This window comes from Mustela lutreola, chromosome 8 (assembly GCF_030435805.1).
Source record: "Mustela lutreola isolate mMusLut2 chromosome 8, mMusLut2.pri, whole genome shotgun sequence".
NCBI classification, from domain to species: Eukaryota; Metazoa; Chordata; class Mammalia; order Carnivora; family Mustelidae; genus Mustela; species Mustela lutreola.
This window is the reverse complement of record NC_081297.1, coordinates 148,351,358-148,376,185: the sequence shown is the minus strand read 5'-3', so window position 1 is coordinate 148,376,185 and position 24,828 is coordinate 148,351,358. Positions and strand designations below refer to the sequence as shown.

At 59.3% G+C, this 24,828-nt stretch overlaps 1 protein-coding gene across 1 annotated transcript in view; it reads left to right on the top strand.

The window, feature by feature from the left end:
- The window catches only part of CELSR1 (cadherin EGF LAG seven-pass G-type receptor 1), a 133,285-nt gene that overhangs the window by 60,614 nt on the left and 47,843 nt on the right, over nucleotides 1-24,828 (top strand). The window contains exons 3-5 of the mRNA XM_059187287.1: nucleotides 9,449-9,671; nucleotides 14,093-14,208; nucleotides 14,589-14,677. Of these exons, the coding sequence (XP_059043270.1) occupies nucleotides 9,449-9,671; nucleotides 14,093-14,208; nucleotides 14,589-14,677 (428 nt within the window). The remainder of the gene's footprint in view (nucleotides 1-9,448; nucleotides 9,672-14,092; nucleotides 14,209-14,588; nucleotides 14,678-24,828) is intronic.

Genomic DNA, 24,828 nt, shown 5'->3' with positions numbered 1-24,828 from the left:
AGGATCGTGACTTCGCTTCAGAGGTGTTGGAGGTGCCCTTGTTGAAGGGGCTGAGATGGGCATCTGGGCACTTGGTGCTGGTGGTCAGCTCCGTGGACCCCGGTCCCCATGGCATCCAGGGCCCTCTGGTTGGCCTCCCCCAACCCCCATCCCTAGTCTGCGCAGCTCAACTCAGTGAAGTTCACCTGAGTTATGTTCCTTCGGCGCCTCCTGGGTCCTCGGCCACTGGCAGCAAGGGCCGCCACGAGGGCCTGGGGGTGCAGAGGGCACTTTGCCACCAGCAGCTCCTGGTCCCCTGAAGTTCACGGGCTGCAGCTTTCTCTGGAGGCCGGAATCTGGCGGGTGCCCTTGGTGTGATTCAGATTGGCTCCGGGGCTTCCCTGGGGGCCTTCCAGCGGCAGGAGTGCTTCTCACGGTTTTAGAGGCCAGAATTCTGGAATCAAGGTGTCACGTCCCTTGTCCCTTCCGACAGCTCTGGGGAGGGTCCTCATCTCCTGCAGCTCCCTGTAGCCTGGGTGGCCCTGGGCTGGGGGCCACACCCCTGGCGTCTGCCTTTGTCCTTGCTCGTAGGGTAGGGACGTGGGACTGCTGGGGCTGCTCCTCCGAGGCGGCTCCATGTGGCCGCATCTCTGCCGCGCAAGGCCGTGTTCACTGGTTCTGGTGATCAGGATGTGCACATAACTTTCGGGGGCCACTGTTACCTGCCCTCAGGGTTGCCTACTGCCTGTGCCCCCCCGGCCTCCTGGGCATGAGGAAGCAGAGGGTGCGGAGGGGTCCTTTCCTGAAAGCAGGGCTCCTCGGGTGCAGCGGGCCGGGGGCTGGCTGGGACTGGCTGGGCCCTGTGCCTGCTGGAGCCCTTCTGCTTTGAGCATGAGGCGTTTCAGACGCGCACTGATCTTTCCGGTCAGCCGGGTTTCAGCCCTCCGGTGCACGGGTGACTCCGGTCAGTGGAGCTGTGGGTAAGCCCGACCCGTTTTTCTTTCCTGCTGGAATGCAGTTTTTTATTTATATTTTAAAAAATGGGTGTGTTGGGGTTCTGGGAAATTGCTCCAAAGACAATAATGAAGTCATTTGAGAAGGCCCAGAGAAGGCCCAACCCGGACGAGCCTGCAGTGGTCGGGGCTTCCGGCTGCCCCTTCCTCCCGGTGCGGGGGCCAGGCAGGGGGGCCGGCAGGTGTCTCTGCTCTTTGCAGAGGCCTTTTCTGGCAGCCTTGCCTCCTGGGGGAGGAGGCTCCAGGGCAGAGACAGTCACCGGGAGGTAAGAAAAGTCGAATAGCGGAGGGAGGAGAGGGAGCGGGCTGTGGGGGGCGGGCGGATGAGGCCTGCAGTGCGCCAGCAGGAACAGCGGGCCGGGCCGGGTGCTCAGCTGAGAACTTGACAGAATCCTCTCCTTCCACCTTGACACCAGCCCCCGTCAGCCCCCTGGGGCTAGGGATCTCTCCAGGGCAATGCCTGGAAATCCTGCCTCCGGGGAGGGATTTACAGCTGGGGAAACTGAGGCACTGGTGGGGAGCCTGCTGGGGACAAGACAGCTCTGTCCCTGGCACCCATGCTGGGGGGAATTGCTGAGGCCCTGGGTGGGCGGAAGGAGGGAAGGGCCAGTTTTCCTGGGGTTTAAGCATCTCTAATGTCCCCTCCCCTTTTTTCAGAGACCCTTGCTCTCTGTGCTTCTCCTGGGAGTGAGGCTTCTGACACGAAGCACACGTCTGGTTCTGTGGTTCTGTCCGTTTTGTTCAGCTGCAAGAACCTTTCGCGACCTGACCTCCGCTGTGAGGACGGGCCAGCGGGCCGGGGTTGCCGTCAGGTTCCGTGTCCTTGTGTGCGAGGACGTGTCTCCAAAGCCATTTCACGTCGGAGCTGCTGGGCCCTGCGCCCTCTCCTGCCGCTCCGTCCTCCGCGGGCCTTACGGATCCGCCGCCCTGCCCCAGCGTCAGGCCTCAGGGTGCCTGGAGTGCGCCTCCCCTGGCGTGCCCTCCCCTTGCTGCCTTTGGAAACTATCATTTTTCTAGTTCGAAGCCCTTAGCTAGATCTTCAGACTAGAAGGGGGTTGTCGTTCTGTTTATCGAACAACTTAAGTCTTCAAATTTGTGCTCCCCCTCCCCCTCGTGGGGCCCGTCCCCAGACCCCCTCCAGTCCCGAGTGTCTCCGCCATCTGGCTGTGCCCCCTCCTGGCTGGCCGGGACCCTGTTCGTCTGTCTCCAGCCCCGAGCATTCCCGGGGGCAAGTTCCGAAGCTGGCTGTTGGCAGATGCTGGTCTGAATCCCCATCAGTGTCTTCTTGCTTCCGGACCCGCCCTCCGCTCCGTCCTGCCGTGACCATCACACACCCCGCACGCACAGCCCACACATGGCACACATGCATACACGTACACACATATACACAACACACACGCACATATCACACACCACACACAACCTACACATCACACCCACGTCCCCTACGTCACACACACACCACACACTCACACCTCATGCACACACACACCGTACGTGCACACTTGCACACACGCCTCACTCTTACGCCATCTGCTTCCTTGGTTTTGTTCGCCCACCGGTTCTCTCTATGGTGAGACCAAGGGGCTCGGCCTCCCCCTCCTCGCTCACAGACCTCCTGCCGCAGCATGGTGTCCTGATAGCCGGGATCGGGGTCCTCCTGCCCTTTCTGGGGCTGAGTGGTCGCCCGGCCCCTCACGCCACAACCCCCCAACATCTGGGCAGGTCCCGCTCGAAGGCTCCCACAGCCAGGCACTTCTCTTCCTTGCGTTTTTGTTACGTACAAAAAATGGTAATTTTGATACCTTCTGCCAGGCCTCAGTTTCCCCGTCTGCAAGATGGCCACATAGACAGCCCCCTTATCTGGTGCTGTGGGGTTCAGAGCAGTAGGGAAGCAAGTGCGGGGCTGGCCAGCACCCCCCCCATAACCCCGTGTTTCTAGTGGTCACGTTGCAGGCACACCCTGGCCTCCAGCCCAGTTTTTCCCGGGGATTCAGCCCCCTCAGCTGGAGGGTCTGTGGCTCTGACACCGAGCGCTGGGGCCCTGGGTAGGCACGCAGTGTCCCCTCACTCCCAGCCCCAAGGCTGGAGTGGGACCGGCATCCTGTCGCAGGTGTGTGCGTGAGGCCATGGGGGGAGGGGCCTCGGCTCCTGCCAGCTTGTTTTCATGGTCAAGCATGGTTTCAGGCGGTTGGGGGGACTCTCCAAAATATCTGCTTGGGGTTCTGCCTTTGTGGTGTGAGCAGGAGACTGCGCCTGGGTCCCTTCCCTGCGGGGGCTCCTGGCGTGGCGCGTCACTATGCATTATTGAACATGGGTGTCAGCTTGCGCAGGTGAACCCGATCCCGGGCGTGGGGGCGGGGCTGGCAGTCGCGGGGGGGGGGGGGGCGGGGCACGTGGTGGGAGCAGCGAGCCTTGTCCCACAGTGGAATGGCTCAGAGCAAGTGTCTGACTCCGAGCGGGATGTCGGGATGCGGGAAGCCCACGCTTCGCTTGAGAATCCCCAGAAAAGAGAAGAGGGCGCTCACTCCGGATAGGAAGTCTGTCTGGGCGCACTTGGAGCTCATCCTAATAGTCGTTTCTTAGGAGAGCTATATCGGGACTTGAAGATGTGGGGCTCACTAAGTTCGATCCAAGTTCGTTCCCTAAAGTGAGATGATTTTTAGCGTTAAAAACGATCTTATCGCCTCTCTTCCGAGCTCCGTGCTTGAAATGGGCCACGAGGGGAGTGTGCACGCCGTGGAAGTGGGAGAGTGCTACACATCGGGGCCCCCCCCACCGAGGCCTAGCTCCTAGACCTGGCCAGCACCCCACTGCATGGGACAGACATCACAGAGGAAGCGCTCATGGACGGACGATCATGTAGTCCACCAGCCACAGTGGCGGTTGTGGGACGCACCCTCAGGAGACCTGGGGTCACGGAGTGGAGGTCCCAGACCCCCGACAGGGGACGCTTTCCAGGCTCACCCAGGTCATTGGAAACCCCACTCAGATCTCTCACTGGCCTCTTCCGAAAAGGCGTGTTTAACTATGAAAGCAATTCTTTGTGTGTTACGTCAACGTTTTCCCAACACCGCGTGAATCAAATACATGAATTATGTAGGTTTCACAGTTTCGTGCAAGCATTAATCACTGGCTCGGACCTGGGGAAAACCTGGCATTTCGTGACTTCATTTCAGGAGCATTTGCCGTGTACCTGCCACGTGCTGGGTATCGTCGGGTGCCCCCTCTGTGTCTGGCCCCCTCTGTGTGCCGGACATTCCTAGGCTTGGCTCCAGCAGCCCCTGCCCCCACCCTGGAGCGTGGGGAGGCGGCCAGTGTGAGCCCGAACTGGAACTCACTCTCTAGAGGGAGGCTTTTGGGCCCTTTAGCATCTGTCGTGGGACCCTGGTCCTGGTCAGGCGAGCAGAGGAGGTTTGCTAAGGGGAGGATGCCCAAGACGGTGTTGCATCTAGGGCCAGGGAAGCCACCCGCAGAGGCCAGGAGAGAGGCCCAGCCCTGTGGAAGACGGTCACCGCTGGGTTATCTTTGTTCGTGGTGAACACCCACCCAGAATGTTGGGGCCCTTGCATTAACCCGTTGCATCCCCCGACTGCCTCGTGAGGAGGGAGACCGTGTGGCTGGAGTGTGGGGTGTGTAGTGGGCAGATGTGGTGTGCACGGGGCCAGGAGTGTGGCTAAGGGCCAGGCCCCAGGGCTGAGGGGGGTCTTCACGGAGCCAGTACCTCGCAAGGCCAGCCTTCTGGAAAGCTCTGTGTGGCGTTATGTGAGGCACAAGCAGGTTTGTAAGTCAGCAGGTGTCTGGCCTGGAGTCAGGGCATCCGTGGCGAGGTTGCTGTGATTGTGCGGATGGGGGGAGCTGCATGGCTGGGGGTGTGGGCCGCCATGCAGGTGCATGACACGGGACCCCAGGAGGCGGCTGGGCGGCACTGAGGGGGAGGATGGGGGAGCGAAGGGGGTGGCTGGCTCTGGGCTTGACCCCCCTGGACAGAGGGTGGACCCCGGGGGATGGGGTTTGAGGTCTAGGCTTTCTGGGGCCGTGGTTGGGTTGGTTGGGGGCCGGGCCCAGAGGAGAGCACCTGAGGCCTGGCCATGGGGGGTGGGACGCTGCCTCCTTTGCTGGCCTCCGGACCAGGCTGGGGAAGAGCGCTCCTGAGGCTGGAGATGCGAGGTCTCTGGGGTGCAGCCCCAGAGTCAGATGCTGCTGCCCTCGGCACCACACGCTGAGGCCAAAATTTACTGCGATTGTAACTTTAGGACGAACGTGGAGGACTGCTGTAGTAGGTTAAGTAGTGCCCCCGCCCCCCGCCACTCGTATCCAGAGCCTCAGGATTGTCCTCGCTTCCAGATAGGGTCTTTCAAGTTGTATTAAGTTGAGCCTCTCAGGAGGAGAGCCTCCTGGAGTTGGGGTCTGCCCTAAATCCGGGCACTGGGTGTCCTTGTGGGAGGGGTGGATTTGGGACACAGGGCAGGTGTGCAGGTGAAGATGGAGGCAGACAGTGGAGATGTGGCCACGAGCCTGGGAGCCACGGGAGCCACGGGAGGCAGAAGGTGCTAGAAGGATTGGGACCATCCCCTGGAGCCTCCGAGGAGACCAGCCTTGCCCACACCTTCATTCTGAACTCCTGGCCCCCAGAACTGTGAGAGATTACGGATTCTGTGGTTTTAAGCCACCAAATTTGTTGTGATTTGTTCCAGCAGCCCTAGAAGATGAATAGAATCGGAAATGAAAAAAACAGCAACCCAAAAGCGTTACGGTTAAATCAACACAAACAGCCCCACGGGGACCTGGTTTTATTTACAGCTTATTTAACATCACATGATCTGCAAGGAGCAGGACAGGGAGAGCCCCGTGGTACTGTCTCCCCCTTTCTGTGGACAGCGGCTGGCGGGTCCCCGCGAGGCTGTCCTTCCTGCTCCCTCCGAGGAAGGATGTCTGCGGCTGCGGAAAACTGCTCTGGCAGCCGGAATGCCGAGCAGCGGCGTTGAAGTCGGATCTGCCAGAGCGGCCGAGCTCTCTGGCCGGTGTGCGGGGCCTCCTGTCTCTGGGCTGCGGAGTTCATTAGAGGCCGGGTGAGGGGCAGGGCCCTCGGGCCAGGGTCCGCTGAGGGCAGACCTCGTGGTCCACAGCCATTCCGAGCTCAGGAGGCCGGTGGGGGTGGGGGCTTCACACTCGGCAGGTAGACGTGGGAGCGCCTGGCCCGGCCCCGGGGGCGGATTCTGGAACAACTCGGGGCGGAGCCCTGGGGGAAGGGCCGTGCCGGGCCTCCCTTTGTTTGCCGTCAGGGTTTGGGGAGCACACCCCGCCCTGTCCCCGCACGGTGGCTCTGGTCCAGGATACACTGTGCTTGGCCACCAACATGCCCACCTGGAACTTGGAAAGCAAACACTCCCAGATGTCAAACACATTTCTCCAGCAGAGATTAGAGAACGTGAAGTGTACCCAGGACAAACACCGCAAGCAAAGGGCGGAAAATGGGCGCAGAGAAGTTAAGAAGGCCCCAGGCCGTCCACCCAGGGGAGGCGCGGAGCACTGCTCCGCGAGTGTGTGGGGGAGGGTGTGTGTGTACGAGCAGGTGTGCGACAGAGTGCGAGCATCGTGATGTGTGACACCATGTGTGCACATGTGTGAGGGCACACGTGTGTGCACAGGTGTGTGCTGGCGCATGTGAGGGTGCACTCGTGGGACGTTATGAGTGCGTTGTAAGGGCGTGTGCAGCTGTGTTAGTGTGTGTGCGAGAGTGCATGTGTGTGTGAAGTTATGAGTATGTGTGAGGATACGTGTGGGGGGTGTGCAGGCACACCTGAGTCTGTGTGTGTGCAAGCACAAGTCTGTGTGGCGCTGTGGCGGGGCCCGGCGCCGTGGCGGGCAGAGCACCCTGGTAGCGGGAGCCGACTGGGGGACAGCAGTGCCTTCGAGGGTGGAGCTTCGAGGGGGTCCGGCGGGTCGGTGGGCTCCTGACCTGTTCCTTTCGCTTCGGAGCAGGGTGCGAACCAGGCCTTTCTGTGAGCACTTGCCCGATGGGCAGCCCGGCCCGTGCCCGTGGGGAACAGGTGCGTGGGCTGCTGGGGCTCCGGGCCTCAGCCTCCTTGCTTGGCTCGGCAGGGCTGGAGGGGTGGGCTCAGCCCCGGGGCGGGGGCGTTCACTGGCCTGCTGGACCTGCGTGGACATGGGATTCGGCGAGTCGTCAGCAGTGTGCAGCCCCCTCCTCTGTTTTTGACGGGGCTCAGACTGGAGGCACCTTTGCTGAGCGAGTTGTGTTTTCTGGGACTGTTGCCACCGGTGATGAAGCCGAGGGGGTCAGTCGGGCAAGGAGGGGAGGCACACGTGCTCAGGAGCACCGTTTGTTTCCCGTGCTCATCACAGGTCCGTTTTGCCTGTGCCCCCAAAATAAGCTCCTGTGAGGATTCCGTCGAGCGACCCAAAGCCTCTCCTTAGTCTGTCGGTGACCGCGCTGTCTGAAACCTGTGTGTCTGCGTCGCCTGCCTGAGACGCGCTCCTGGGCTCTGCGGCGGGCTGCCTTCTGAGGAGCCGCGTGTGGCGGCGGGCGTGGGGGACGCAGGGCCGTCCTCTGCTGTCCTGTCTCCCTGCTCCGCGATGGCCAGCCCTGGGCCGACTCCATGCGGGCTGCTCATGGCGTGGGACCGGCCCCAGCAAGGGCGGCTTCTCGGCCGAGGGGTTGTGCAGGGATGACCTGGGTGCAGGGTCCCAGCTGGGAGGCGTCGGTACCCGGCTTGCTGGGGCTGCAGAGGGATCGGTGACCTCCCACGCAGAGACGCCAGCGAGCTCGCTGTGCACACACATGCAGGTGACGGCCGTGTGAGCGCCGCGAGCTCCCGGACACCCGGGGCACTTGGCCCGCGACACCCTGATCACGGACGTCCAGTCCCAGATCTGTGAGGAACGAGTGTTGTTCGAAGCCACCGGGCCTGCGGTGTTCTGTTAGTCGGCCCGGACGGCCGAGACAAGGCTGGGGGCCCCGGTGACAGCCACTGCCGCGTGAAGGCTGCCGTCGGTGGGCAGCAAGGGGACTCGGGAGGTCTGTGACCCGCACCCTGTCCTGCTGGCCCTCATTGATATTCGTGACCGTCTGCGGATGCAACATTTCTGTGTGGCCTCAAATACAGGAACAAAGGTGAACCTCAAGCTGATCGATGTCGCCAATAAGACACAAAGGGACGCTGGCCTCCCCCGAAATAAATGCACAGAAGGGCGCCTCTGTCGTTGGCCACAAATGGAAACTCTCACAGGGCGCTCGCACCTGCTGCTGCTGGGGGCCGCTATGTTCTGCCTCCTGTTTGGAGGGCAGCGGGGAAACGCTTGTCATAATTATCCGAGTCTAGACTGTGTCCCCTCTGCCTCAGTGTGGGCAGGGCCTTCCTCGGGGGGCACGAAGGCCAGGCCAGCACGGAGGGGCCAGAAGAAATTGGCAATAAAAGAAGCTTTAGAAGCACCCAGTGGGTCCGCTGGTGACCCGTCTGCCTTCGGCTCAGCTCATGATCTCAGGTCCTGGGATCGAGTCCCGCCTCGGGCTCCCTGCTCAGCGGCGAGCCTGCTCCCTCCTCTCCCTGCTCTTAAACTCTCTCTCTCCCTTTTCAAATAAATACATAAAATCTTTTAAAAAAGAGGAAGTAGCAGCAGAAGCTATAAATAGCTTATACACAGCGACAGTAGCGCCGGTGGGTCGTCCGCAGGGTACTGAGCAGCCGTGAGCAGTGGCAGAAGCCCAGGCGCCGACGGGAGGATCTCCAGGGAGAGCCCTGGGCAGAGGGGGCAGAGGCCGGCCAGCACCAGCCGGGCATCCAGCGTCCCCAACTCGTTCCTCGGTGGGCGTGCAGGAGACCGCTGACAACTGGCACTCTCCGTGCCGTGTTTTTGTGTAATGATTTTTTCTTAGATGTGAATACCGTACTCTCATTTTATTTTTTATTTTATTTCTTTATTTTTAAAGGATTTTATTTATTTGAGCGATCGAGCGAGCTCACAGAGGGAGAGGGAGACGCTGACTCCCCGCCGAGCAGGGAGCCCGACACGGGGCTCGGCTGGAGGCCTCCCGCAGGGGTAGCCTGGGTGCAGGGCGCTCCCGCGGCTCCCCGGTCTCCCTCTGCTCTGACTGTGCGGCCGCCGCCCCCGCACGGGCGCTGAAGGGGCGTGAGGACCCCTGTTGGTCTCATCACTTCCAGCTGATTCTCTCCTAAGAGAGGGTCCTCACGGCTGCACTTGACTCTGCCCCCCAGAGGGTGGGGACCCCGCAGGGCTGGGACAGGGATGGGGCCCCCTGCGGAGGAAGCCCCGGGCGTGATGCCAGCGGCACAGTTCTGGGAAAGCCGGGTCCCACAGCGTCTACACCGCACCTCGGCCCCCGGCCCTGCCTCGCGGCTCCTTCAGGCGGCGGCCCTGGCGGCTCGGGGCTCGAGGCTCAGGGTGACGTCCCCCGCCTCTGTCTCGTCCTGCAGGAGAGCACTGCGAGGTGAACACGCGCTCGGGCCGCTGCGCCCACGGGGTGTGCAAGAATGGGGGCACGTGCGTCAACCTGCTCATCGGCGGCTTCCACTGCGTGTGTCCTCCCGGCGAGTTCGAGAGGCCCTACTGCGAGGTGACCACCAGGACCTTCCCGCCCCGGTCCTTTGTCACCTTCCGAGGCCTGAGGCAGCGTTTCCACTTCACCGTCTCCCTCACGTGAGTGTGGCCCCGCGCCCCTGCCGAGCTCCTGTCGCGGGAGCGTCATGGGTCCCTGCGGCGCGTCTGTCCGGGTGCCCGTGGGGCTGCGTCTGCTGGTCAGGCCTGGCTGTAGGACCGGCTGGCTGATCGGGGGGTGGGGGGCTGCACATCGGGAATGGGGGACCCTGGGGCAAAAATGAAGACTTTCAGGACGGCGGCCATGGAGGGCTGAGCCCGGCATGGGTCCCTTACGGTGGCCCAGGTCACACAGCGGGAAGCCAGTCCTTGCCTTTCGGGTCATGCCCACTCGCCGACACCTGGGTGCCTCTGACACCCGGCGGCCGGAGGTGGAGGGCTCTTGGCGCCAGACGGCGGACTCGGCTGGGCTTCCTGCCTTGCGTTCCGGGGCCCAGCGGCCCAGAGGCCCCCCTCCCCACCTGGGATCACGGCGTGGGCTTATCGTGGGCTCTGCTCTCTCTGTCTGCTGATGTTTCTCCAAGAGAGTGGAGGTTTAACTTAATTGTAAAAAAATCTATCATTTCTACTTTAAAGATTCCATCAGGTTTAACTTAGGGAAGGGGGTGTATTTTTTGTTTGGTCTTTAGTGCCGTTGTTTGGGGACCCTTACCGTGGTCTTCTAGTGGGAATGTAGCGCCCCAAGTCCTTCGAGCAGGCACCCCCGAAGCGGCTCCCCTGCAAGCTGCCCTTTGAGGACAGGCTCCTCTCTGGAGATCCTGCCCCTGAATGGGTGAGGGGTGCAGCCCGGAATAGTCGGGAATGAGGTCAGATCTCCTCAGTGAATGGCCGGGACGCAGCCCCGCTGGCCCGAGCCCCCTGGAGCCAGGAGTGGCTGCATCAAGGGAAGAGCTGTCCCTGGGAAGTGCAGTGAGCGTGCTGGGGACAGAGCAGGACAGAGCAGGACAGAGCAGGACAGGGCAGGACGCTGGGGACGGGGCAGGAGGTGGGAGCCAGCTTGTGCCAGCATGAGGGCCACGTGGCGTGTTCCGAGCATTAAGCGCGGTTGGGCCCCCCGTGTGCTGTTTGCTCTGGCGCTTACTGACCACTTGTCATGCATGAGACGCTCTGGGTGACATTAGGTAAGTCAGAAAGGATTTTAGAAATGTCCCTAGGGATCTTAAATCCAAGGGGGCAGGACCCTGGGTGTCAGAGCTGGGGAAAGGGCCCCATTACGTGGCGATCCCAGGTGAAGCCCGCTCTGGCTCCAAGGGCTGGGCTGTTGGACACGGGGTTCAGGCCCGCCGAGCTCTCCGCGTAGGCGTCCCCGAGCTTCCCTTCAGAACTGAAAGGAACCTTTCTCTTCAGAGCTGCTTGAGGCACAGGGCCCACCTTGGCCTCTCCTTGAAGCACTCACTCTGAGTCAGGTCCTGTCCCCTGTCTGGACATTTCTCCCTTCACGGTCCCCAGCACCTTGGTCCTATCCTCTCTCCATGGTGACCTGGCGTGGCAGCGCCGGCCTCATCTGCTTGACCCGAGTCAGCCTGAGTCCTGCCAGGCCTGCCCACTGCCGGGGGTAAAGCCTGCCCTTCCCAACGGGATGCAAGTCCTCTGTGGCCTGGGCCCTAGTCCCCCCCCAAATCCGGCACCTTGTGCCCTGTGATGGGGCCGCCCTCCCTTGCTCGTGGCCTCACCCAAGCTTTCCCACCTCCTGCTGGCCCACCCACCCCCACTGCTTCCTCCGGGGGACCCCTCCCCAGGCTGGACAGTACGTGTGTTCCAGCTCTGGCTGGGCAGGTGGTCACTGCCCGCTCGTGCACTCCCCTCCCTCTGGTGTCCCTGCCTGTGGGGTCAGGCTGCCGTCGACCCTGGTGCTCTGTCCGCACCTGCCAGCCATTGAGCTGAAGGTACAGGGGCTTTTCGTCCTATATCCTGACGCCCCAGGTGCCCCGAAGTCAGCAGGCGCTCGGCTGCTTCTTCCTGGCCAGTGACCTCAAGATGCCAGCTTTAATCAAATAAAGCGCTGTGATCATGGAGCCCAAGTGGGAGCTCGAGGCCTGGTGTCTGACCCGAGGGTGCCACCCCCTTCCTGGGGCCCGAGCGGGGAGACAGGACATGGGAATCTCCTCGGCTCTCCAGGACTGCACTGTAGGTTCCTGTGACTGTAACAGCCGTCCTGAGACTCGGGTCACCTGGGGGCCCGCGGTTTTGAGGTTGTTGCTGTTTTATTTCGACCCACAGTCCGCGGCTCTGCCCCATTCTGTTAGAACAGCCAGTGGGGTCCATGCCTGGGCCGTGCTGTGAGGGCTTGGGGTGCAGAGGACGTGCCTGGCTTTCGGGACTTGGCCCGGCCCACCCGTTCCCCAGGCTGCAGCAGGAGCGCGTGGCGTCCGCCTTCGGCGTGGATGGCTCAGCTGGGCCACGCCTGCCTGGCCCAGTGTCCTGGCTCTCTGCCCACAAGACCTGCCCCAGAAGGGCCACCCCATGGGCACGGCCTCCAAAACGAGGGCTCTGCCGTGGGATGGCTCTGGACGCTCTGTGCTCCACGTGGCTTGACGTTTAAAACATCACGCTCCCGCGGGCACCCGCCCTCCAAACCAGACACGTTTGTGTCTTCAGGCAGACGTGTCCCTGGCATGTGACGGGTGTTGGTTTGGGAGCACGTGATGTTGACATCTGTAAGGTCGTGGCAACCCTCCCCACTTCCGGGGCGTGGCTGGCAGCCTGCGTCACATGCTCGGTAGTGACCGTGGGTGGCTGGTGGGGCGCCTGTTGGGGACTGACCTAAGAGGTGACCGGAAGTCCCGGGGGGGGGGGCGGAGACCAACAGGAAGTCTGCGACTCCAGACTCAGCGACTAGAAAGTAAAGCGTTTGACTCAACGTGCGGGGAGCTAACGGGACGCCCACTTGCTTGTCAGGTGCAGCGTTTTCAGGTGATCACCCTGCCGGCAGCCTGTGCGGCCCCGGTGCCTCCGGGAGTAGATTTTGAAGGAACGACTTCCAGAAACCATGGAAAGTCCTCCCAAAACTTGAGCAGAGGAGCTGCCCTAAAACTGTTCATTTTAGGGTACTCAGGGAAGGCTGGAGGCCCATGTCTGAGGCTGGTTGGAACAGACGCTCCTTCAGAAACAGAGAAACCAGCCTTGACCCAAAGGGAGTAGTTCTGCCCCCCCGCCAGCCCCCCGATCCAGCCCACTTGGGACCCAGTCCCAAGTTCATACAGGACACCTTCTAGGGTCTCTGTAAGCGGGTGTCCGGAGGCGTATCTGTGACGCAGGGATCGCTGGGTCTGAGGGGCTGGCCTTCCTGGGATCATGGGGTTGGGAGTAGGACCTCTGAGGGTGTAACTCTTGTTGAAGTAAGTGGCTCTTAGGTCTTCAGAAGTGTGAGGTCTGACAGCTCTGTTTTATTTCACGAACCACTTTGTCAGTTAGTCATGCTTTCCATGCGTTCACCTGTTCAGCCCATCGTTATGAAGCTCTTCTGTGGGCCCCGTCTTGGGCTCCAGGATGCAGCACAGAATGAGTCATTCCCTCGCCCTTAAGGATCGTAGGTTCTTTTTTTTTTTTTAATTTTTTAAAAAAGATTTTATTTATTTATTTGACAGAGATCACAAGCAGGCAGAGAGGCAGGCAGAGAGAGAGAGGAGGAAGCAGGCTCCCTGCTGAGCAGAGAGCCCGATGTGGGGCTGGATCCCAGGATCCTGGTATCATGACCTGAGCTGAAGGCAGAGGTTTTAACCGACTGAGCCACCCAGGCGCCCTGGGATCATAGGTTCTTAAACACAAATAAACAAGCAGGATAAGTTCTGAAATCGACTGCATGATGTGATAGATTCAACGGGGCTGGGGGCACAGTGTGGGTAAAATGAGTTACGGAATAAAGCGCATTAGAGCGTCTCTGGAGAGATCTGCAGAGAGGGGAAGATTTGGCAGAGGGAGCAGCAGGTGCAAAGGTCCTGGGGCGGGGAAAACTGTAATGTTTGGGAGGAAAAGAGCTGGTGTAGGTGGAGTCCAGTGGTGGAGACAAGGGACGAAGGCCCTGAGGTAGTCATCAACACAGCCTCCCTGCATGCGGGGACCGTGTACCTGTGTCCTGGTGAGCGCGCATGGGGGTCCGTTTCTAGGAGCTGAAGATGCCCGCCATGTGCTCCTGTTCAGACATCTCCTATTGGTTCAGTGGCTTTTAGGACACCATTCGGATGTCATCTATTCGTATTCTGCAGCCCGTGGAAACCAGATTCCTCTGTGCAGACTGGTTTGCTGCTTCCAGAAAAGAACATCGCTAAGCAGGTTTTATGGGCTGTCAACTGCTGATGAGAAAGATGAGTGCCGGGGCATCAGAGTCTTCCCTGTGTGTGGCCCCGCGCTCAGCCGCGGCGGGCTGGCCGTGCTGCGTCGTGGCCGCCTCTTGCTTCCACCGCCCGCATACCTTCTGCGCGGGGCTCATTCGTTCTGTGACATGCTCCTGCTTGGTCCCACAGGTTTGCCACCCGGGAGAGGGACGCCCTGCTGCTCTACAATGGGCGCTTCAACGAGAAGCACGACTTCATCGCCCTGGAGATCGTGGGCGAGCAGGTGCAGCTCACCTTCTCAGCAGGTGGGCCCCCCCTCCCCCGAAGGAGCAGCTCCCTGAGCCCTGTGCGGGCACCTTGTTGGTGGGAACCACCCCAGTCCTGGGCAGCACCTTTTCGTGTGCTTACCCCTGTTTCCACTAGGAATCTGTGCTGGGGTGGGGAGGGGTAGGAATCCAGAACACATAGTGGTGTTCATTGCGGTGTGCTCCATGACACCGAAAATACGGAGGACATAGCTCAGATTTCCAGGTGGGGAGTCACTGTACGTCTTCCATCAGCAATATTTGAGAACCCGTTAACTGCGTTATCCTCACTGTCGGCACAGAGTGTTCTTCTGGACTGTCTTATTCGTGGCGCACTAATGTGTGTTCTCTCCGACCTCCCCCCACCCGCCCGCCCGCAGGTGAGACTACAACCACGGTGACACCCCAGGTGCCCGGGGGCGTGAGCGACGGGCGCTGGCACTCGGTGCAGGTGCAATATTACAACAAGGTAGGACGGGCCCCTCCCCCACGTGTCCCGTCTGTTTTAAGTCACTTATACTCTGCAATTTAAAAATGGCTATACTCACTGGAAAAGGGACTGAGGCAATGAGCATTTGTTGAGGGTGTGTGTGCTGGGGTGGGGAGACCTGGGGACCCCCGGGGTCACCCCGTGGCACAGGAAGGCACGGAAGGCGATCACACATTGCGGCTGCCTTGGCTCGAGTCATTACTGGTGGCCTCGATTCCTGGCCATTCACACGTGAACCCAAAGCCCGAGTTATCCACTGTGACCTGGACGTGACCTGAGGCAGAGTCAGAAGGGTCTTGGAGGAAATGCTGCGAAGCTGTAGGCCGTTCGGGTTTCGTTTTATTTGGCTGTGCACGGGCTTGTAGGGAGACACGTTAAGTGATTTCATCAGAATGCTCTGTTTTCCCTCGCTGTGGTTTTGGCAAATCACTTTTCTCTTTCCTGGGGAACTCCGGGGCGGCTCCCCCCATGGGAAGGTGAGGGACAGCAGCCTTCTCTTGGGCACAGGTGAGGAGACGGTGCCCCTGTGTCCTGGGGGGGTCAGAGCCCCCCACCCCGAGGACAGGGCTGTGTCTCCGTAGTGTGGGGCCGAATCCCTCTGAGCTCAGGGCTCTTCTGCTCTTCTGTCTGCCTGAGTCTGCCCGCGCCAGCAGGACAGATGTGGACAGAGCCACGCTTCCTGGGTTCTCTGTCTGTGGGATGTGGGCTGCTGCATCCAGCAGGAGCCATGAGGACAGATTGGTGGCAGAACTCCTCTGAGGCTGACACCCCCCCAGGGCTCCTCTGAGGCTGCCACTCCCCCCGCCCATGGCCCTAGGATGGGGACTTGGAGTTAGTGGTTTTTCTGGCCTGGATGTATCCAGGCTTTTGCTGGAGTGTCGCCCGTGCCCTTGAGTAGAGAGAGGGAAGGTCAGCGCTAGGGTATCTCTCATTTCCCGCCTCCGCAGGGCCAAGAGGTGTCGCCACCAACCACGTCCCGCCCCATGGTCTGGCCCCTGCGGGCCTCTGAGCCAGCCCCGTCTGCCTCTGTGGTGTTCACAGGACGCCGGGGGCCCACACTCTCTGGTGCCATGTGTTTCTCGGTGGCTGTGTGCCAGCCGGGGTGCCAGTCCACCTGCTTGGGCTGAGAGGCCCGTCTGGAGCCCAGGTCCTGTCGGAAGCAGAGAAGGCCCACCTGTGACTTCTGCCTGCTTGCGTGGGAACCTGCCTCCCCAGGCCCAGCTGATGGCTTTGGGCTATGGCGCCGTGTCAGCCTTGGCGTCCACGTTGGGGTCCCTGCACATAGCATGTTCTAGAATCAGCCGTGGATGGTCCAAGAGCCACATGTCTCAGTTGAGCAGGGTCGGGACTCCTAGTGGGGTCACCTCTACTTGGGTCCTAATACATTACCCTCGGCCGTCACCTGTGTGCCAGGTGACATGTGGTGCCAGCCACATGTCTCAGTTGAGCAGGGTTGGGACTCCTAGTGGGGTCACCTCTACTTGGGTCCTAATACATTACCCTCAGCCGTCACCTGTGTGCCGGGAGCACCTGCCGGGGACCTGCCCATGGGTAATGTCCCCCCACAGTGCACCCCCAGAATGTCCCAGAGGAGGGATCCTCCCGCCGGGAGCCGCGCAGGGGTGCGTCCTCATAGCCTGCGGTTTCCGTTCCCAGGGCGGCAGCGCTGAGCCAGGCCCTCAGCCCGGGATTAGGCTGCTCCTTTCCCAGGGCTCAGCTGCTTCCTCTGTTGCCGAGGTGATTCCACACGAGGAACCGAGCGGTTGTTGTCAGGCTTCCATGGTGGGGTTTGCGGGCCACACAGCTGTCTTGTGGGGGCGGGGGAGGGGGCATGTTGTTTCCACAGGACTCTGCGCCTGGGGCTCTTTTTTTTTTTTTTTTTAAAGATTATATTTATTTATTTGACAGACAAAGATCACAAGTAGGCAGAGAGGCAGGCAGAGAGAGGAGGAAGCAGGCTTCCTGCTGAGCAGAGAGCCCGATGCGGGGCTGGATCCCAGGACCCTGAGATCATGACCTGAGCCGAAGACAGAGGCTTTAACCCACTGAGCCACCCAGGTGCCCCAATGCGCCCGGGGCTCTTAACGTCCCCAGATGCGGCCATGTTCTTCAGCGGGGTCTGCAGTCCCGGGATAAGGGGTGAACGTGACTCAGGAAATGGTCCTTAAGGGCTGGTGGCTCTGCCCTCCGGACCCTGGTTCCGTGGTCTGTGCTGACTGTGGCCCTTGGTGCAGCCCCACTCGCCTGGGCCCCCCAAGTACCTCAGCCCTGGGCCCCTCCCCTGCGCTGTGCATAAGACAGCGTGTCCGAGTAGATCGGGCAGCCCGATTGGGAGGTGTGGTGGAGAGTCCGAGGCCCGCTCCTGCACCCGCCCTGCTCTCCCGCTGCCCGGCTCTGGCTCACGTGCTCTCCCTCACCTCCTGTTTCTCCGGGGTGCGGTCTGCTGTGCATGTCTTGCATCCTGTGTGGGAACCCACGCGGCTCCGTGGACCCCCCCCCCGCCCCGAGTCTGGCCAGTTTGTCTTATCAGGCAGGGTCCTCACAGGAAGCGGGGAGCCCTCGAAGACCCAGCAAGGGCAGGATGGGGGGCGTCCTTGAGGGCTGGTGTGTGATCCCGGATGGGGGCAGCAGTCAGGCTGAGACCACCTTCAGGCCTGGAGGGACAGGCGGAGGGCAGAGCCCACAAGGACAGAGTCGCGGAGAGAAGCCACTTATGTGGGCCAGTGACCTCCCCGGAGGCCCTTCTGAAGGCTTGCCCTGCCCTCCCTCTGATCCCCTGTTGGGTTCCCATGGGCCAAAGCCAGCCAGAAGCCAGACACAGTAGGTAGGGTCCATGTGGATTGGCCTCCGACGCAGGGAACAGGCCAGAGTCTGTTTACTTTTTCTCTGCTTGATGACATCGTAGACAAGAACGTCCGTTGGGGTCATTTGCTCTCCATGAAGGGAAGCCGCGCGAGCGCTGGGTTCTCCCCTGGGAAGGTGTCTCTGAAAGCAGATGCTTTGCATAAACATGTTGGTCTTTGCCGGGCCTGGCGGAGCCCCTGCCACACCTGGTCTGGGGCAGCTCGGGAGGACCAAGGACTGGCGATCTGATGGGCAGACGTGCGTTTCTTCTGAGGCTATTTTGCGGGATAAACGTGCACCACCAACGTGCAGAAGGGTGAGTGTGCCCGATGGGGAAGGCTGTGCCTCCCCCGGCCACCGGGAACTCAGGCTTGGGCACGGGGCGGGGAGAAGCACGCTCCTTACGGAAACAGCTCTCACGTGGACGTCTCGTCTCTTTGTTCTTCCTGGAGAGACTCTGCGAAAGGGGGTCACACCCTCCCTGGGAGCCTTCTGTGTGCCTGGGGCTACTCTCACATGGGCCACCTGCCGGGGTCCTGGGGAGGCCCCTCACTCTGCTCCAGCGTCTCTCAGCCCCAGGCTGGGGACACAGATGTCATCAAGGGAATGTTCCGTGAGATCCTGGGGAAACAGGATGGCTCATCTGCCTTGGCCGTGGCACCGGGGAGTGTCTGCCCAAGCCAGCCGTGCCCACTAGCAGTCTGCAGGGTGACCTCCTGGCCGCTGGGCAGACAAGGACTGTGCAGGGCGTGGGGCTCGGAGCTAGAGCGGGTGCTGGGGGCGGGGTGTGAGCAGGGCCGACGGGCTGGGGATTTTGATGTTGGGGAAGAAGGGACTTAGGAGGGGTGCAGTAGGTGTCTCCGCCTCAGCACTGTTGGCACCTGTCCGTGGTGGCTCAGTCTCCGTCCCAGGGGCCTGCAGGGTGCTGAGCAGTGTCCCTGGCTTCTGTCCATTAGCGCCAGCAGCACCCCTCCGTCGTGACAACCAGAATTATCTCCCGTCCCTGTCACGTGTCCCTGAGGCCTCAGCAGGGGAGACTGCTGCGTTGTGTGGCCCCGCGTTCCCGGACGAGGCGGTGGAGCCCCTTGTGACAGGGCCGGTGGCACGAGCCCAGGTGGGCTACCTTTTGGAAAGTGCTGGAAATATTTCCATAGAGCGCTCCGGCTGAATGGAAACTCTCCCCTCCGCATCAGCGTCCTCGGCTTCTTATCCGGCGGAACATCCAAATGCCCGAGATTTCCATGACCTTGGGGAAAGGGGCCAACCAGAGCAGGGGTCGTTGGGAACTGCTCTCCTGGGCATTTCTTCAAATCACTCCTCACCTCTTGGGTCTGAGCCTCACCCTTAGAACTCCAGGTGTCCCGAGGGACGTGGGCGATGCTCGGTGCGGTGCGGAGGGATGGCCCCACACGCCACGCTCTGGGGTTGGGGAGGGCGTGGGTCTCTCTCTGCTTGACTGAATGTTCCAAAACACTCGAGGGCTTCAGAGGCGAGGTGTGTACTTCTTTCCAACACCGTGCACGTGGCAGCGTTCGTAAGGGTCACGTTTAATAGGCGGCGAGGCGTCGTTCCCTGGTAGAGCCCCGCCTCCAGAAACGCAGGACTCGTTCAGTAGAAAGGAGGGTCGTGCGTGCAGTGCAGTGTCGCGCAGCCATGAGAAGGGATGTGGCCGAGCTCTGTGTGCGGATGTGGAAGACCTCTAGGAACATGGCTCGAGGGTTTAACAAGGACACGGAAGACCAGGTTGTGGACGGGACAGTTTTTTTTTTTTTTTTTGAAAGATTTATTTATTTGTTTGAGAGAGAGAGAGAGCGTGCACCCAGGAGAGAACCTGAGCAGAGGGGAGCGCGGAGGGAGAGAGACCCGAGCAGACTCCTTGCTGAGTGTGGAGCCCGACCCTGAGATCGTGACCTGAGCCAAAATCAAGAGTCGGACTCTTAGCTGACCCAGCCGCCCAGTCGCCCTGATCCGTCCATGTTTTAATTTCAGACTGCAGACTGTCAGAAGTTGCAGAGTTAAAACAAGAACTCATGATCCCTCGGCCCAGGTGCCCTGTTGTTGACGTTTTTCCACTTTCACTTTACCATTCTCGGTCCGCCCTCCCCCAACCCCCGCAGGCCTGTCCTCTCACAGGCTTGCATCTGCTGCTCCCAGCCCCTCGGTGGTCACACCTGTGTCCGGTGTCCCTGTGCTGGGTGTCGGCTGTGGCTAATTCCGTCAAGCCATCGGCGTGTATTGGTTGGCTTTCTGCTGTACCGAGGAGTTCTCTCTTCCTTCTGTGTATTTATATTATTGTGGTTTCACGAACTCCTGTTTTATTAGATGGATCATAATCTTCTCCTTTCATTAACCTGATGTGCAGATTGTTTCCTGTTTGGCCCACGTCTCAGACGTGGCAATAGGGATGCAGGGGTAAGTGCTGGCCACGCGTAGCTCCGGGCTTTTGGCAGCTCCATGGTTTTTATGAGTGCTCCTTTGCTTTTTGGCAGAAAAAGACATTCCAGGCTTATTTTGTACTTTCTCTGTCCCAACCCTGGAGTCAGCCATTTACTCACAGAGCTCTGGATCCTTTGCGAAAATGGCATTTGGGAACCAAGGTCGGGGTGCAGGTGTTCTTATTGCTGCCGGGGTGTCTCGCTCACCGTCTCTATCACCGGATGGAGTTGGGACGCATAGCTGTGTGTAGGTGTGCACACACCCAAGTTCTGATTTATTTCAATCCTACTTCTTGAAATCCTTGAACTCCATCCCAACACAACAGAGTTAATCTAGTTTTTCCTTTTTTTTTGAGATTTTATTTATTTGACGGAGAGAGACACAGTAAGAGAGGAAACGAAACACAGGCAGGGGGAGTAGGAGAAGAAGTAGCAGGCTACCTACCAAGCAAGGAGCCTGATGCAGGGCTCCATCCAGGACCCCAGGATCATGACCTAAGCCGAAGGCAGATGCTTAACGACTGAGCCCCCCAGGTGCCCCTAGTTTTTCCTCTTTCATGTTTGTTACTCTTTTCTCTCAGTGAGAGACCTGTTCCCATTATCCTCAATATGGTTATTTATTTTCTCAGTCCACTGTTATTTAAACAATGTGTTGGCCCACTGGACCACTGACTTACAAGCTGCTCACTCCTTGGGCCTCTCTACCATTGACTTCAGCAGGTGCTAGGAACAAGGGGCCCTAATAGAGATTTGGCTGATATAATAGATTATTCAGAAAATAGAGGAAGGAAAGAAGGAAGAGAGTTTGCTTAAGATTTGTTATAAACTTAGAGGTGATGAAATGCAGAATTCCAAGATACATGGGTTTGCAGCTAGAGCAGTGCCTCGAGGAAAAGTCATAGCCCTAAAACTACTGTAAGGAAGAAAAGGAAAGTCTCAAATCAGTAATAAGCTTCTACCTTGAGAACCTCTGAAAATAAGAGCAAAATACACTCAAAGCAGGCAAGCAGAATGAAGGAAATAAAGAGAAGAGGAGAAACTAGAGGAGTCGAAAACAGAAAAACAATACAGAAAATTGATGAAACAGAGAGCTTTGGAAAGATCAATAACACTGATAAGCTTCTAGAATGACAGACAAGAAAAGAAAGACAATACAGTTCCCTCTGTGAGGAATAAAACAGGACATCAGTACAGACCCTGTGGATCCCAATGGGTAGCAGAGGAATTTCACATGCAACCCTACCTACATGCATTTAAGGCCCAGATGAAATGATCTAATTTCTCAAAAATACAAGCCACCACAACCCACCCAATATGAAATAAAGAATTCAATGACCGCATTACTATTAAGGAAATAGTACTTGTAATTTAAAAACTTCCCCCAAACTCTGCAGGCCCAGATGGTTTCACTGCAGGATTCTACCAAATGTTTAAAGAATGACACCAATTCTATATGGTCTCTCCCAGAAAAATAGGAGAGGAGGGGTTGCCTCCCAGGTCACTGGGCCTTTTGTAGTACCCCGATAGGAAACCTAGATGAAGACCTCACAGAAGAAGAAAGCCAGAGGCTGGTGTCCCCCATGACTCTGAGTGGCTCATGTCCCCACAGAGGCCCGCACACGGGTGTTCACGGCAGCCCCAGACTGGAAACAACCCAGTGGCCTCAGTGGGTGAATGGTGAAATGGCTGGTGGGTGCACCCCTGCCACGTTATGTGGGCCATGACCCAAGATGGCCCAGGGTACTCGCAGCAGAGTCCTGTGCGGAGTGACGAACGCCGGCCTTGCCAGCTTACATACCGCACAAGTCCATTTATAAAACATTCTCGAGGTGTTGAAAGGACAGAATTGGACAGGAGATTAGTGGCTCTCCGGGGTCAAGGTGAGGGCAGAAGGGAAGTAGGCGTGGCCGTCGAAGGACAGGAGGTGGGGTCCCAGGGGTGACGGACCGTCCTCTGTCCTGCCTGGTCAGCACCTGCACTAGGCAGGCTCCTGCCGCTTGACGATGTTTGCTCTTGGGGGAAACTGGGGACCAGCGTGTGGGATCTCTGTTATTTTTTACAACGGCATGCACATCTAAAATGATCTCGAAATAAAAGGCACAATTAAAGGAGCTTTGAAAGGTAGATAAATGGGTGCTGGTGTTTGTCTATTGTCTCTGAAGGGTCCCCCTCCCCTCCAAACCCCAAATCCATCAACAGCTTGTATGAGAAACCTTCTGCTAGGTCACAGACCACTCCGAGGGGAGGTGTCTTAAAATGCCAGATAGTTCTTATTCCTTGGGGTTCTGTGGCAGAAGCATCATGGCTTTTTTGGGGCCAGCAGTCTACCCGAGGTGAGGCGTCTTTTTTTTTTTTTTTTTTTTTTTTTTTAAAGATTTTATTTATTTATTTGTCAGAGAGAGAGAGAGTGAGAGCGAGCACAGGCAGACAGAGTGGAAGGCAGAGGCAGAGGGAGAAGCAGGCTCCCTGCGGAGCAAGGAGCCCGATGTGGGACTCGATCCCAGGACGCTGGGATCATGACCTGAGCCGAAGGCAGCTGCTTAACCAACTGAGCCACCCAGGCGTCCCGGTGAGGCGTCTTAAAATGCCAGATAGTTCTTATTCCTTGGGGCTCTGTGTGGCAGAAGCATCATGGCTTTTTGGGGGCCAGCAGTCTACCACGTGGTGGACAGATCTGGGGTTCCCCGGGCCCGGAATGGCCTCTGTTGCATCTGCATGGGTGGGTAGTTGATAAATACCGAGCATCAGTGCTCTCGTGACAGAATTAGAGGGCCGTGTCTGCCACCGCTTTATGCTTCGCCTGGGCCTGGAAGGTTCGGTACCCCCCTGGGGCCCCAGCAGGCAGAGAGGAAAGCCTGGCGAGCCGCCTCTGTGGGGGTCTGGGCCGGCGGTCCCCAAAGGAGGGGAGGGCCCAGCCTGCGGGTGGCCCAGGGGCTGGGACTCACACGCTTCCTGTCCAGCACGCGGCCTCATCAGATGCTGGACGGTCACCTGGTTGGAAACATGACTCCTGCCCGGGACTCACGCAGCCCCGCCCTGGGGCCTTTGTGTCCCACGGCCTGGCCTCGAACGTCCGCCGCGGGCCTGGGCTCCGGGTCTGGCAGCCGTCGCCGATCCGCACCTGCCACCTGCCCCACGCTCCCGCCCTCCCAGCTTCCCCTCCCCGCCCCAGGCTCGCTGCCTTTCCTTGCTCTGCCCCACCCCGGGACAAGGACATTACTGACCAGGGTCCTCACCTCCCACCTTGGAGGAGGAACGGAGCCCCCGAGCTAGGCTGTGGGGGCCACAGGTGGGCCAAGCGGGTCCAGTGCCCACGGGTGGCTTCGTGATCCGAGGGCTAGCACGGATTCCCAGAGCCTGGGGGTTTGTGCGTGGCCCAGTGGAACCAGGGGCCGGGGGGGGTGTCTCTGTGCTGCTGTCCAGACTGGGGACTGAGAGGGGCCTGTTAGGGTCCCAGCAGGAGCAGGCGAGGGTTTGCACGCGTGTGTGTGTGTGTGTGTGAGCACGTGCATGTGTGTGCTAACGGACGGGTGTAGTCACAAGTGCGTGAGTACGTGTGAGTGTGTAAGTATGCATCTCCTATAAGCCTTTCTCCCGTCATCTGAGGCGGCTTTCTGCAAAGGTGTCCTTGGGGGAGTGGGTTGAGTGCTGAGCCCACCTTGGTGACCCCAGGAGCCCCTCCCTGGTGCCAGGGCCCCTTGCATGGGACCCTGCGGGCTTTTGCTCCCAGCGCTCCCTGCCCCACCTGTCGTCCAGCGGGAAGTAGCCGGCCGTCAGACCTCTAGACCCCACTGTGGAGGGCCGTGAACGGCTCATCCAGGGCCTGGAGGTCCCCCCAGTTTGGTCGAGTAAAGCCCCCCCAGAAAAGGATCATTACCCCAACTTTCAGAAAAGGTGTGGTTTAAACTTTAGGAACCCCTACCTTGAGCCCTTCGCTTGACCCTCCTTGGAGCAAATCTGCATAAACTCCCTGGGTCCCAGAAAACCCCGGGGAGCCTGCTGGCCAAGCTGGCCGCAGAGGGGGGGCCGGACCTCTGCTGGCAGGGACAGTGGTGGAGGCTCCTGGCCCCCCGCACAGACTGGGGAGCTTTTGTCTGGGGCAGTGAGGGGCTGGCACTGTGCCCCGTGGATCTCGTCCAGAGCAGAAGTCACCCCCTCAGAGATCACTGGGGCCTGGAAGAGACGCTCAGGACCCCGGGGCCAGCACACGGGCCTTCCAGATGCGGCCCCGGCCGTGCTCTTGTCATATACGTCCACAGAGCAGCACAGGGCTCCCTTCTAATCTGTGGCAGGAGTTGTTCAAGAACTAGGCTCGGACACCTTGCCTGAGGAACAAGGCGCTGGTGTGATCTTTTATTTTTTTAAAGAAACTCTAGCGTGAGCTCTTGGTTCTAACCCTTGTTGAAAATCTTCTCTTTTAAATGCCCCCAAACACGGAGCATGTGCTGGCCCCATCCAGCATTTTCTGGGGCCGCTCCAGAGAAGAACCAGGGGCTTCCCCGAAGGCGTGGTTACGTGCAGGCTGCAAATTGCTTTTTCTCTAAAGACGTAAAAGAGTTTTTTTTTTTTAACTATAAGAAAATATTAGGACAACAATACAAAGAGAACAACCGAGAACAACTGCTTGAACTTTTTATTTTTGGGTTCTCATCCTATCTTTTTTTTTTTTTTTTTAAAGATTTTATTTATTTATTTGACAGAGAAAGATCACAGGTAGGCAGAGAGGCAGGCAGAGAGAGAGAAGCAGGCTCCCTGCTGAGCAAAGAGCCCGATGTGGGGTTCGATCCCAGGACCCCGAGATCATGACCCGAGCCGAAGGCAGCGGCTTAACCCACTGAGCCACCCAGGCGC